Genomic DNA, 14,646 nt, shown 5'->3' on the forward strand with positions numbered 1-14,646 from the left:
CCGAGTCAACGCCGTTCCTGCCGCTCCGGACTCACTTGGGTAAGCTTACACCTTCTCTTCTTCGATGTAAGGCATCCCACCTTCGTCGCCAGTGTTGAGTCTGTCGCGAAATGGTAAGACACAAGAAGCAGTTGTAGTTCTCAGGAAACCTTTATTCTTCAGTTCAGCTTACATTGGAATATGGCGGCAAAAGCCCACAACTCGCAGCCTCCTTTTATAGGACTTTCCCGGGTCAATGTGTTACTTTTCGCGCGCCAGCACTTGCGCATGCGCACAAGCGCTGGTGACAGCCTGTCTGGTCCCGGGCAGCTTGCACCTGCCCGGGACCGCCTGCAACGCCCCGAGCCCGCTTGCAAGGCTCAGGACATAACACTAAGCAAGCTCTCTAAATATTCCAAAAGGACCCAAGTAGTTGACTTTGCATCAAGTGAAGATGCCCACAATTTGCTATTAGTCAAAAGGTATGTATAGTGGTGTATTTCAAGATTAGGAAACCCACCCACACAAACTTTAACTGTCACTTGCTCCAATCTGCATGGCTTTGTTACTTGGAAAGGGGCCAAGCCTCAAAATACAGCCAGCCCTGTATAAAGATAAGCAGGAATTGAGCAAAATGAAACCATATGTTGCATTGTTGTTCTTTCTTCTTTTCCTTCTCACTTTTCCTCCTCCTAGAGAGGAGGGAATTCACTTTTACTCCTCTCTGCTTTTGTATGTATGTAGGTAAATCATCCAATTGTGAAGAGGAAGTAAAGAAAACAGTGTTTGCACAAACAATATTTTGTTACATATGAATGTACCCGGTACGTAAAGATTTGCAGAAGGGAATCTGTATTTTGTTTTTGGATGCGAGTATTGAGTTTTATTGGTAACTAGAATTGCCACCAACTTTTATCCAATAAAAAATGTTTGATCCAGTTATCACTAAGATCATTTCAGGTTGTTGGTGAACTTTCCAGGTGTCTTCCTTACCATTTGCAGAGCAGTGAGCTTGTTGCAGAATTAGCTGTTGAAAAACTTGATTGATTTATTAAATTTATATGCCACCAATCTCACATACATGACAGATGTTGGGTCAACTGGAAATCTCTTGAAATAAGGAGATAATATAACTGGGACATCATATAGGAAACAATATTGCAGGCAAAGATTGTAATTTTTTAAAACTCAGTTGAATTTAGCAATTGAAATAGCTTAACCCCCCTACCTCAACTTAGTGCCAAAAAATCTGAGTAAACATGCAAAGGCAAGGGAGTTTAAAAGTAACTGCATTCATACCAATGCTTTAGTAGTTTTGCTACTCCATCCTGGCAAAATAGTTTTGTAGTTGTTTGGCTTGATGTATATCCAGGCCTATAATTGCTAAAGAGTTTTTAATTAATAACTCCAACAATTCTAGTCAATCTAATTGTTTCTTTATTCAGGAAGCACAGAACTGTTTTTCATAAGCAATCCTTGACAACCTTATTACTTGTCTTCTGTAGGTTGCACTGTTAGCTGCTGTTACATACTTTGAATGAGTTGGTGAGGTGAGTTTTCGTAGCTTTCTCAAGATAGCTTACAAATTCAGTCCTTACAAAGTCTTTTGATCTTTCATTTTTTTCCCCCTTTGACTTCAGTGGCCTTGAACTACTTCCAAGGATTGCAAGGCTGTTTGATGAGCAGACGCTCTTAAGGAACCTGGCAGATAAGCAATGATGTTGCAAAGAGGGTGGAGATAATAGAAGAGAAGAAGGGTGGAAATAGTGCCTATGAGCCACAGAAAGATTTCAATTGAACCTTGTGCCTGCTAGAAACTGATGAGTTGCAAACATTAAAAGAAAACCTGTAGAGACAAGAAGAAAATAAAGGGGAAAACATGTGTCTAGGATAATGTTGCAAGATCCAATCTGGGTCGGTCACCAGGACCAGAGATTTATAGGATAAGTTATTTTTTTCTTGCAAGATCCAATCTGAGTTGGTCACCAACCAGAGATTTACAATATCTGGTCCTGGTGACCAACCCAGATTGGATCTTGCAAGAAGAAAATAACTTATCCTAAGCCTTTTGTCCATCTTTCAGAAATGCTACAGCCCAGAGTACAGTAGAACAAATCCTTAAAAATTCTGGTCATACCTTGAGACCTGGCAACTTTCAGACCTAAGCCAGTCATTTTAGGGAACCAGGGTATTAAAAACTTTGGTGGATAGAAGAAGAGACCAACAAAGTTAAAAAGATTGGAAATTGTAAAAAGTTTGAAAGATGCTTCTCTTTAGACTTGAGTTGCTTGGTGCTTGCCTCGGATACGCGCCAGAAGAAAGCTGTGCCTTCAGTTTTGACACCCTTTTTGGCTTTCAGAAATGCTTGTTTATTTGAGATTTTTAAGAATTCTTTCATTGAGTTTCCTGGGTCATAGGTGACAGATGGCTGGATGAGCCTATTCAGATTCATCATTCTGGATTTGTGAGCTTTATGAATAAATTAAATAGATGCCAAGGAAAATGACATAGAGATTTCCAAGTTGGCCAAGTAAAAATGCTGTTATATTTTGTTTTTCTTCTCCTCAGATCCTGCCTGCATAACAGAATCATACAATACATCCCAGATGCAAAGTACAAATTATGTGGCTTTTGAGTTTCTGAAGAGAAATGTTTATATTTTGGTTTCCATGCTGTTATTTCTGCCTGCTTACAATGCAACACAGACAAATAAATATCCAGGAAAGATGGAATTGCTAAATCTCCCAATCTCCTATTCTTAAATTTATTCTTTTTCAAGCATAGCTTGACACATGCTGTTCCTCTGAGAACAAGGAGTGGCAGGTATTGGACAGAAAAAGACAGGATGTACAAAGTCAGATTGTTTGTGTAGGAAACAGTTTGGTGTCAACATCTCAAATAAAAAAATGAGATTCCTCCTGAGTTTAGGGGAATGCAAATGCTGACCTACCAGGCAATAATGGGAATTGTCTGGAAATCTATTTCAGTTGCAAGCAGTTGTAGCATGTCTCTGTTGTGTGTACTGTGAATTCTTTCAGATGGGTTTTTATAATGCAGTTGTCCTGCTTTCAGAAGGCTTGGGAATCATTTTTATTCTGATTCCAGTCCATTCCAATTTTCACCATGTTCTCCTACCAGAAAAATATCCATCCAAGAGGAAATAGCAAATTTGACCTCGCGTATCCTTTGCTTGATAGCATTAAGACTATTAATCTCTCTTAGAAGGCACATAGTATCTGCTGATAAAAAGGAAAAAAATAATCACCACTATCTCTAGCCAGATATCTAGGAAGCATGGAGGCAGGGCATGACACATTTGTCCATCAGCTGGTATGCAGTGGTACATAATTGCCGAATGTGGAAAATTAGTTTACTTATAGAAGTGACTTCCATTAGTATCATTTAATTAAGCTTTCTTCAATACTACTTCTTGATTGTCAACACATATTTTGTGTAGAAAAACTTTATTTTGTCCACTTTGAAGCTCCTTATGTGTACATAACTTCTAATGCATATCTTTATATAGCCCATAATTTTTTTTGTAAGCAGTTTCACTTACAATTAAAAGCTTCTTTGTACATTTTGTAAGGAAGAATTTTATTTTTGTACCAATGTCCCCAGACATACATATATTTGTTTGGATAACTGTTCCGAAACATTCTGAAAAATATAAATCCTGAATTTCAATTCTTTCTTGACGCACATCCTGATTTCAGAAATGTGAACTTGGTAGGCTGATATCAAAGCAATGTTTCTTCATCCAGCCATAATTACAAGATGCATAGAAAAAGTAAGAATTGGAGAGAACCTAGGATAAATAAGGTTAGGGTTAGGACATATGGACATGTTCTTTTCCATTCTGCATGATTTCTTGAGAGTGCAGAAAAAAGATGATATGCAAAGATGCTATGTGGTGTGTATGGCTTTGAGTGAATGTTGATGTCATGGCCTCACAGCCAAGAAATGGGGCAACCTCCTCTGCCATTAGGATCCTGCACTCTGGCAATTTAAGTGTCTCATGAGCAAATGACAAGGTGCTGGCTCTACAAGTAAGCCCAATGCCTCATTATTGGCAACTGCTGAACAGGGAGAGCCTCGCCTGTGTGTGTGTACTCAGAGGCAAACGGATTTAAACTGTGCCGGGAGAGCCTTCCCTTACTGAAAGCCACTTGATGTCCTGTTCTTCATTCTTGCTTTGTTTTGACCTCCGCATGTCCCTGACCAAGTCTCTGGCTCATCCCTCGGTACTTTTCAAGCTGCTGGTTGATATGATACAGCTCTTTCACCAAATGTTAATAATGACTTAAAATTGCAAGGAAGATTGTGATTGGAATGAAAGAAATACTGACTTGAATCATGTCTTCTCCTCAGCCTTTAGTCTACACATGAACTGTCCTTCTGCTTCCTCAACTTTTTTTCTGTTGCCTTCCCCCTACCTGTCTCCTGCCATCTCCCCAAATAAACTTTCCTGATGTTCTTGCAAGCCTCACCCCAAAGCACCCGCTCCACGCCTATATTTTGCCTAACAACCGCATGAATTGTTTCTCCCTTTGCTGAAGCCAGGATATGAAAGTTGACTCCTGGCGACTGCCTGGACAAGTCCCTGCAGTTTTCTTGGCAAGGTTTTTCCGAAAGCGATTACCTGCTTCCTAGGTCTGAGAGAGGGGGACTGGCCCAAGATCACCAGCTGGCTTTGTGCCTAAGGCAGGACTAGAACTCACAATCTCCCAGTTTCTAGCCTGTTGAATTAACCACGGCACCAACCTGGCTCTGTTTATGCAAAATTAGAGAAGAATATTTTTTTTATTGACGATGGATGTAAAGACTGCAGCAGTGGTGGCGAACCTATGGCACGGGTGCCAGAGGCGGCACTCAGAGCCCTCTTTGTGGGCACGCACACCGCCGCCCCAGTCCTAGGCCTCCAGCTGGGTTTTATGAAACCTTTTTGCTTTACGTCTCTGCTGCCGTGTGCAAAAAAAAAAAAAAAAAAGGTTAATCAATTTCAACTTCTCACGGGGAAAAAACAGATCTTTCAAAGTTGGAATTGATTGATTGAACTTTTTAGTCCCACCCAGTCTGCTGTTATCACCGCAGCCACCCAATGGGCCACGCCCACCCAATGGGCCACACCCACCCAGCACTCAACGATGCATAAGTGGGTTTTGGGTTGCAGTTTGGGCACTCAGTCTCTAAAAGGTTCGCCATCACTGGACTACAGTATTAGGTCTGATATGACATAGGTAATGAAATTGAAAAATTGCAAAAGTGAGAAAGCTGATATTGGAATGTGGCTGGGGATATTTACTTGTTTTTATATGCATAACTCACATTCCCTCTAGCAGATCTAAATGGCATACCTGTGGTCTCCCCCAAATTGTACTCTTTTCAGATTACTTTGTGAGATAGGCTGAATGGAAAGGAAGTGTTTAGATCAAAGTTACTCACAGATTTCTATGGCTATGTGGGAATGAGATACTAGATCCCACTCATCCCAATCCAGCATGTTTACTGTTTCACCACCTTTCAGAACTTTGCACCACCTGTAACTTTTAAACCAGAACAAAACTGACCAAAAGTCAAACAGTGGGAAAGAAGCTATGAAAATGAGGATAATGCTATAAATATGTTATAAACATTATAAACATAATGTTATGTTTCAATTCCTGTCATTTGTAGTGGAATGTGCTTTCAAAAATGTTTAGAATGGACACCACATATACTGTAGCATGCAATCTGGCATGAAGGTTGAGCTTGCAATGAGAAATGCTCCAAAGAGAAATTCAATTCTCAGTGCGTTTTGTGCAAAAAGGAATTCCCTCAGGGCAAATGTATGTAAGTTTTTTTTAAGGATAATTTATTAAAGGAAACAATTTATTAAATCATGATTTATGTTTTTTTCCTTTCCTGGTAGGATATTAAATTGGAAAGTTTTTCAGGGTTAGTTGCTTTAGAAGGGTTGATCTTTAGCATTTGTCTCTCACTTTCTTCTTTTATTGCAGAGCCCTTCACCTCTTTTCATGTAGAGCTGCCTGCGCTTTGGTATATTTGGACTTGTGGCCTTTCTTGTCCTCTGGAATATCTGTTGTGGTAACTCTGGTTTATGGAAGATGCCGGAAGCGCTGGAGAAACTAAATGGATCCTAACACCATCAGGAGAACGAAGGAACAAGCAGTGATAATGGTTTGGCTATGGATAATGTGCCTTCTTGGCCTAGCATCTTCTCTGGAAGGTAAATGCAAAGTTGATTCACTCTATAATAGAAATATTATTGATTGATTGATTATGTGCCATCAAATCATTTTTGATTCCTAATGATCACATAAGGTAAATTTTCTCCTTGACAATCTATTCTTTCGGGTCTCCCCCACAGTGCGCTCATTGGCACTGTAACTGAATCCATCCATCTTGCTGCTAGTTGTCCTCTTTCTCTCTTTCCTTCCACGTTTCCCATTATGTCAAATATTTATCCACAGCTTCTTTATTTACAAGTGGCATTTGCTGCTGGCTAATGTTTTCAGAGCTACCTGAAGATCCTTACAGATCCTTTCCTAGGCAGTTCTGCTCTTGTAAGTACTGATTGTTAAATCAAATTTCTAAATATTTTATGCCAGATATGCTGTATGGCTGGAGGAAAGCTGATCAACGTTTTCAAATCTTTAGTTTTCCAGTTCTCAAAAACAAAAGCACAAACAAAAACAAAACCACCCATCCAGAGGCTACAGATTCTTTGGCTTTTCCGGTGCATCTTGTCTCAGTCCCACTCTTTAATTTACAAATTTAATAAATATTAAATATACTCAAATGCTGGTTTATTATTAAACCCTCAAATTTCTTGCCATTCAGAGAAACTCTGCTAAGCTTCTGTGAATCCTGAAAGACACTAGAATTATTTGAGTTATTACAAATGTCCATACTGCAAAAGGTAACAAAAGACACTATTTCTGATGGATGCTTTTTTAAAAATTAAAAGTTCTAGACTTGTGGCCTTGGGATTTATAGAAAGAAAGAAAACAATGCTCTGCAGTGATGCTAAAGAAAGTTGAAAGTGATAAAAAATCTCAGATTTAAATTTAATATTAAAAAAGATATGTGGGTTTAAAGCAATTGCATAGGATAACCTAAGGAGCCACTGAGACTCTTGCCATTCTTGATAGCAATCTTTAGTGGTATTTTTGAGGAATTATCTCCCTCTTATCTTCTGAAATTCTGTGGATCCCCTGTAATTTATGAAGTAATTAAAAAAAAACACCCCGTTGCACTGATTTCAGGGCTGATTCAGCCATTGAGACAAGAATGTATTGAGCTGAAACTAGTTTCAACTTCTGCTTTATTTGCTTTATTTATTTATTTTTCATCCGTTCGATTGTATCAAAGTCTTACAAATTGCCTGGATAAATCCCTGCATTTTTCTTGGCAAGGTTTTTCAGAAGTGGTTTGCCATTTTTTGTTTCTTAGGGTTGAGAGAAAGTGATTGGCACACAGTGGGGCTTTGTACACAGTGGGGCTAGAATTTACCCTCTCCCGGGTTCTAGCCTAAAGCTGCTATCTGAAAATGGCTGTTGCTTTTGGCGAATATAGTTATGCAGACATTTGGAAGGAGCATGTTCATCTCAGCAGAGTAGTAGCTTCATTAAAATTTAAGAGAGAGAACTGCTGGTATGCAAAAGGAGAAGAATGTAGGTCTTATTCATAGGTAGATGTTTATTCTTTTTGAAGTTTATTTTTAACTCCAGTTACCAATCATGGTCTTGAGGAAACCCTGATGGAGATTCAAAATATATAAATATATATTTGATGGTATAGAACTACTGCTATGGCTTCTATGTTTCGAAAAGACAAGAGAAAATATCAGGGCATCATAATACTTTTCAATTATCTGTTTTCTATTGCGAACTTGTACAGGTATTGATAACCATATCTTGGGAATTAAACATAATGTGGTATGGAACCATTTTAAATGGGCTTTGTTGTGGTCTGGCTTTCCTATTCCTGCTGTGAGGACTAGTTTGCACTCTAGTTGTTAATTGTCAAATGGAAGATGGCTGGCATATCAAGGGAAGAAATACGCCACAGTCCCACTTGTGATCGTGCAAGCAGTGTGTCATCTGTTGTGAACTAACCCACTGCTCCTTTAAATAACTGGATTTCTGTACTATAAACATAGGATGGGGGGAGGGGATCCTTCCTCTGTGTCTGCTTCTGTGCTTATAGCAGAAGAAGCATTATCAGCTGGATGAGTTAAACAAGGAAGAACGTGGGTGATGCCTTTAGAATGATTGACCCCAGGTTTTTTTTTTTTTTAAAGAAAAGGAATACCAAAACAAACAGAATAAGAGTTGGGAATTGGAAATATGGGTGGGGGGATGAAAGTATAATGATGATTGGATGAAGATACTGTTGGATGGTTTATAAACAGTGAATGAGTGGGGAGATAATTTTTTAAGCTAGCCTCTTTGTTTGAAAATTGCCCCCACTCCTCCTTTTTGTCTTCTGATTCTCTTCCCTTTCTTGTCCAAGTCTGTACACCCCAACACTGCTTATTTTTTATTCATCACAGCCTGGTCCTTTGCCTCCATTGGCTTTCCCCCTGCTTTCTGACCTGTCTTTTCCAGAAGCCTTCGCATGGGAGAGAAAGATGTGCATTCATCATGAAATGGCTCAGGTCAGTGAGCACATGTGGCCGCAGGGATTTTCTTTGGCCCAGCTACAGGAGTGCTCATGATACTCCTTTTTCCCCCTCCCTGGTTAACTTTCTATCCCTGTTTCCCCTCTCCATTTTTTGTTTGCTTTCTGACATTCCTCTGATACGACATCAATCTCTTTATAGTAAATTATCCTTTTCCTCCATATTGTTATCAATCATGGCAAGAACTGACTAATATAAGTTCTAATAGACTTAAAATATCTGTACCTCCATTTTTTTGAAAATCTTTCCTGCCAAAACAGGATTGAATCCCCGCCCCCATTTTAAAACCCTCTGCAATGGTCTCTTGACGTCTTAAAAACTTTCCCTCCCTTCTGTGTCCTTTGCTGCCTCCTGTTACCTAGATCAGTGATGGCGAACCTTTTAGAGATCGAGTACCAAAAAACTGGCCCTGCCCCACTCCACCCCCTGCTCCGCCCCTGCTCTGCCCTCCCATCTCCTGCCCTGCCTGCCTGCAGGGCCACTCACCGCCTCCAGGGCCCACCGCAGATCATCCAGGCAGCCCAGCAGCGCTATGGCGGTTACGCCCCCTGCCCATGCCCACCCTCAGGGGCGACTGTCTTTCAGAGGGGCTGTCCGAGAGGAGGGGGTCACAGGGGGAGGTGAGGCTGGGGCAACAGTACGTGTGCCCACAGAGAGGGCTCCAAGTGCTGCCTCTGGCACCCATGCCATAGGTTCGCCACCACTGACCTAGAATCTCAGCTTAAGAAATATTTTTATGGTGCTTGGTTTTTGAAGTCACGAAACATAACTCCAACATTCTTCTCTTCAATTGAAACAAGATCTAGTACCTGGATTTTGTATTTGGCTGGCATTTATTCTTCACTGGCTTTGCCTTTTCCTTCCCTAACTAGCTGTGACTTTAAATGGAAGCTCCATAGCCAGAATTGGAAGGGGCTACTGCTGATGCTACTGAATACTGTTTGCAGAGAAAGGAACTTGATTTCCTACTGTGCCTATGGGCTTCCCACAGATATCCAGTTGGCAAATGTAGGAAACAAGACGTTGCACTTCACAGGCCTTTCATTTGATCCAATCATTACACTCCATATAATGGAAATGTTGATTAAAGTCCCTTGGGGGCAGGGAATTCATTTTTTAATCTTGTTACTTGGTTGAAGCTGCATTATCTTCATTGGCAAGTGGCCCTAATGTTTCTCAATTATAATAATGTTCTCCATCTATAATGTTCTATTTTTGCTTTTTTAAATCTGGGATGATTGCTACATATATTCATCAGATTCCTCTCATGTTCCCCTCTGCACATATGCATTTATTTATTTGTTCTATAATTTATTGATACAAGAATTGATCTGTTGCTTTCTCCTAAATGGTTCTCGGTATTTTCTGTTTATACCATTTCCAGCCCAATCTGCCCAATGGATTCATTATCATTATGGCTCCTTGCAGATGTGGGAAATGGGACTTGGTACTTTTGTCGGTAAAGTAAAAGCTCTGTTCCAGCCTAAGAAAAATAGCTGACCTTGGTTCTGAGTTTTTATCTAGTTCTTTCCACTGCTTGAAGAATTAAATCCTTGAAAGCTGGCACTGGTAGCTAATTCCTTTCCTCCATCAGCATCCTTGGCTCATTTATGTATCCCATTTCTTTTACAGCTTAGACCTTTTATTTGTTTCTGTCTGTACTAATTTTTAATTTCTATGTACATGTGGTTCCATTTGAGAATGCCCCTTTTATTCCTATTTCCTAACCCAGGATAGCTTCAGGCAGTGATGGGATTCAGATATGTGACCAACCGGTTCTGTGTGTGGATGCCACTTCCGGATGTCCATTCTGGGCCTGCGCAACAAAAAATTAGCTACCGGTTCTGCTGAACCGGTGCAAACTGGCTGAATCCCACCACTGTCTTCAGAATAACAATGACTTAACAGAATACAGAAGCCAAAAATATAAAACAAGCTGTGTAGAACTGTCAAGTCTACTCTGGCACCTTGTTTGTCCCAATAGCTAACCAGCAGCCCATCACAAGCTTCTGAGAAATCATAAACATAACTTGAGCCCTACAGTAGCATCCTACAGTAACATGTTTGTGGGAGACTTTTTAGAGTAGATCTGTCAAGTCTTCAGCAAGCACGTTACTAAAGAAGCAAGATTCAGAGAGACTCATTAATCTGGTCTAATGCTATTATTATTGTTGTTATTGTTTGTCACATAGTCACCGAGATGTTTAGAATGGATTTGACATTTTTGTCTACCCTCTGAGTCCTTCCCAAGGACCTGGGATAGGTAGATATTATTCTTTGATGGTGCTAAAGGTATCATTGCAGAATGTAAGCTGTTGTGAGTAAAGCTGCCTTTTGCAATTGACTGATGGTGATTTTGTCAATGCTGATGGTGTTCAAGTTATTTTGGGATTACATCCAAGATGACTGTTACTCTAGTCTATTATTATTGGTACTATCTTTGATTTCTTTTGCCTCAGTCATTCAGATGTTTTCTTCTTGTTAGTATTAATAATAATAACTGGCAAACCCTATGTGATTCAAAAAGACCCAGCAAAGGGGACAACATCAGGAAACTATAGGATGACAACATGCTTGCATAAAATGTTTGATTACTCACACACATAATAGCAAACAACATTCAAGATTATTTAGAAAAGAATAATATTCTTCCAATAGAATAGAAAGAAAACAAAAGGAAAAGCAGAGGTACCAAAGATCATCTTCTGATATATAAAATGATTTGGAGAATGGCAAAAGGCAAAAAACCAATTTCCATATGATCTGAATTGATTATAAAAAGATGTTTAATTCATTACCACAAACCTGGATCATCAAATGTTTGGAAACAACTGGCATCAGTGAAAAACATTAGAATGTTTGTAGAAAAAATAATGAAGGGGTAAAAAACAGAATTGGTGGTTGGAAATAAAAAATATGGACTCATCAACATTAGGACAGGCATCTTCCAAGGTGACCCATTATTACCCTTAATATTTATCAATGCTATGATCCCTTGGATTGCAAGGTGTTCAAACTGGTCAGTCCTAGAAGAGATCAACCCTGACTGCTCTTTAGAAGGCCAGATCCTGAAGTTGAAACTCAAATATTTTGGCCACCTAATGAGAAGGAAGGACTCACTGGAGAACAGCCTAATGCTGGGAAAGATTGAGGGCAATAGAAGAAGGGGACGACAGAGAATGAGGTGGCTGGATGGAGTCACTGAAGCAGTAGGTGTGAGCTTAAATGGACTCCAGAGGATGGTAGAGGACAGGAAAACTTGGAGGAACATTGTCCATGGGATCGTGATGGGTCAGACACGACTTCGCAACCAACAACAATGATCCTACTTTCAGTGATTTTGAAGAAAACAGTCTTTGCTACCAGGAAGCAAAAACTGCTAATAAAATTCAAATTTTTATATGGAAGCTGTATGGAAATTGACAAATACTATAAGAATTTTTAACATAGGTATAACAGTGGAATTTGGCTTAGAGAAATGTGCTATAGTAGCAAAAAATCAGGATAAAATCGCAAAGAGTAATAGAATTGAAATGCCAAATGAACAAACCATTAGGAACTATTAGGATAACGAATACAATCTGGGCAATTTACAGTTTGAGAACATCATTATGGACAAATTTAAAATGTAATTAGTAAAGAATACATCCGAAAAGTGAGAAAATTTCTAAAGACAAAACTGAATGGTGAAAACACCACTGAAGTCATCAATACTTGGGCCATACCTGTGATATGATACATTGCTGGAATTTATTAATTAGGTGTAAGCTGAACTGGACAGTTTGGATCAAAAAACAAGAAATCTATTCACTATGCATTACTTCCCTAGAGTGATATTAATAAATTATATCTGCCCCACAGAAATGGAGGAAGAGATTTACTTCAAGTCAAACAAACTATCAAAGAAGAAAAACACGCATTGGTTGATTACATAAAAGGCAGCCAAGAACAAGCATAATGCAAGTTAAAAAAATTGGAACTTGATGAATGTACAGGAAACAAAATAGGAATATTGAAATAATGTAATAAAATCAATAACAGAATGCTGGCAAGGAAAAGCATTACATAGTCAATTTCTACAAAAGATCAAAGGTAAGGTGGATAACGATAAAACTTGGCAATGGCTTACAACTGGAATATTAAAAAAGAAACTGAAGGGCTTGATTTTTGGCTGCTTAAGAGCAAGCTATTCAAACTAATGCAATCAAGAAAAAATTGAAAAATCATCAAATTCTTCAAAGTGCAGATTGTGCAAAGGGACAGATAGCTTGTGGAAGAAGTTTGCACAAACTGATTATAAATAATGGCATAACACAATCACCAAAATGATTTATTGGAACACGTGTAAAAATTATTACATGCCAGTAAAGAAAAACTGGTGAGAATGCAAAAGTAGTTGAAAATGAGTAGGTTAAAATATTGTGAGATTTCTGAATACAAACTCATAAACTCTTGGCTCGTAACACACAGGATTTAACTTTGGTTGAAAAGAAGAACGTGTGCATAATTGATTTGGCAATACCAGGAAATAGTAGAAGAGAAGACAAAAAATTGGAGAAGATGACAAAGTGTCAAAATGTGAAAATCAAAATTGAAAGATAATGGTCTAAACTGGATGTGATGATCCCAGGGGTTATTGGCATACTGAGTACCATACCAAAAACTCTTGGATGGCACTTAGAAAATAGGTACATTGATAAAATTTTCATCTGTCAGTTTCAAAAGGCTACTGCTTCTACTACTTTGAGGGATTACAACATCCTAAGTTCTTGGGCTAACACCACTTAAAGAACTGGCAGATTGATTTCACATTTTTGCATATATAATAATTAGTAAAAATACTGGGGCCATCAAGTTGAGAAGGTTTTGCAAAATGGGTGGGTTAAGATGTTATGGAACTTTAGATCTAAATTTTCCTCATCTTGCTCATAACATATCTGATATAACAATTTTTGAAAAGAAGAAAGTCCATGATGTTGCTCTACTAAGTGATGCTAGGATTGAGGAAAAACAATTGGAAAAAATTACAAAATATCGGGACTTGCAGATCAAAGTCAAACACTTATGGAAAAAAGAAATCCGTTGTTATCCCAGTCATGATTGGAGCCTTTGAAGCAATACCTAAATGACTCCCTCAGTATCTGGAAATATTGAATTTATCAGATTTGAACATCTTAAAATTACAAAAAAAATTATCCTGCTTGGGTTCTTATATTCTTCGATGTGACCTTAATAATCCTTAAATTCTTGGTCAGCACTTAAATTATTAAGTTTCTACCAATCTTAGTTAGTGTACTTCATCTGTAGACTACCCATCTATAATGGTGATATAGAATTTTGCAAAGTAATAAGTAAAACTCTAGCTGTCATATATTACTGAATACATTAAAGTGGGACCTCTTTGAATTGTTTGAACTTTTTTCTCCCAATTTCCTTTACTGAAGGATCAAAACCTCTCTTAAGAGAGAAAAACATCTCTGTGCTCCTAATTTGCCATGTTTTGAAATACTTCCATTTACTTTATCAGACTGCAAGAATTGCTTTGGAGTCTTTTAGCTGAATCGACAGGAATTGCTCTGTAAGCCTTACCTAGCTTGTCTACCATGTCAATTCTTATACGGTACAAGATATTCATTTGCCTAGGTAATTGCATTTTGTTTGCTCTACTTTATTTCTTGGCACAATAACAAAGGTCTATAGATTCATGGGAAGGCCACCTACTTACTATACTTTATGTCGCAGACTTTCTTCCAGAAATGCTAGACAGCATGTGCTGAGAATTATCGCTTTCTCTTCCAACTATCATTGTGGGGTTGAGTGAAGGCAAATGGCAGGATAGGGCATGAATCTATATTTTATCATCTATGACAGCCCTCATAAGATCCAAGTACACTCGGATGTTAAGGAATTATTTTTTCCTCCAAATTGCAGGTATGTTGTCAACTGCTGCAGTATGGAAGGGGATAAGACTTCCTAATGTT

The 14,646-nt window shown here is 38.7% G+C and overlaps 1 protein-coding gene across 4 annotated transcripts in view; it reads left to right on the forward strand.

Moving 5' to 3' along the window:
• The window catches only part of LOC120313830 (ephrin type-B receptor 5), a 190,606-nt gene that overhangs the window by 40,491 nt on the left and 135,469 nt on the right, over window positions 1–14,646 (forward strand). For all 4 annotated transcript variants that reach the window (XM_039356177.1, XM_039356174.1, XM_039356175.1 and 1 more), the window contains exon 2: window positions 5,979–6,208. In XM_039356177.1, coding sequence (XP_039212111.1) covers window positions 6,112–6,208 — 97 coding nt within the window. In that variant the 5' untranslated portion in view covers window positions 5,979–6,111. The remainder of the gene's footprint in view (window positions 1–5,978; window positions 6,209–14,646) is intronic.

This window comes from Crotalus tigris, unplaced genomic scaffold (assembly GCF_016545835.1).
Source record: "Crotalus tigris isolate CLP2741 ecotype Arizona unplaced genomic scaffold, ASM1654583v1 scf7180000018790.500841, whole genome shotgun sequence".
NCBI classification, from domain to species: Eukaryota; Metazoa; Chordata; class Lepidosauria; order Squamata; family Viperidae; genus Crotalus; species Crotalus tigris.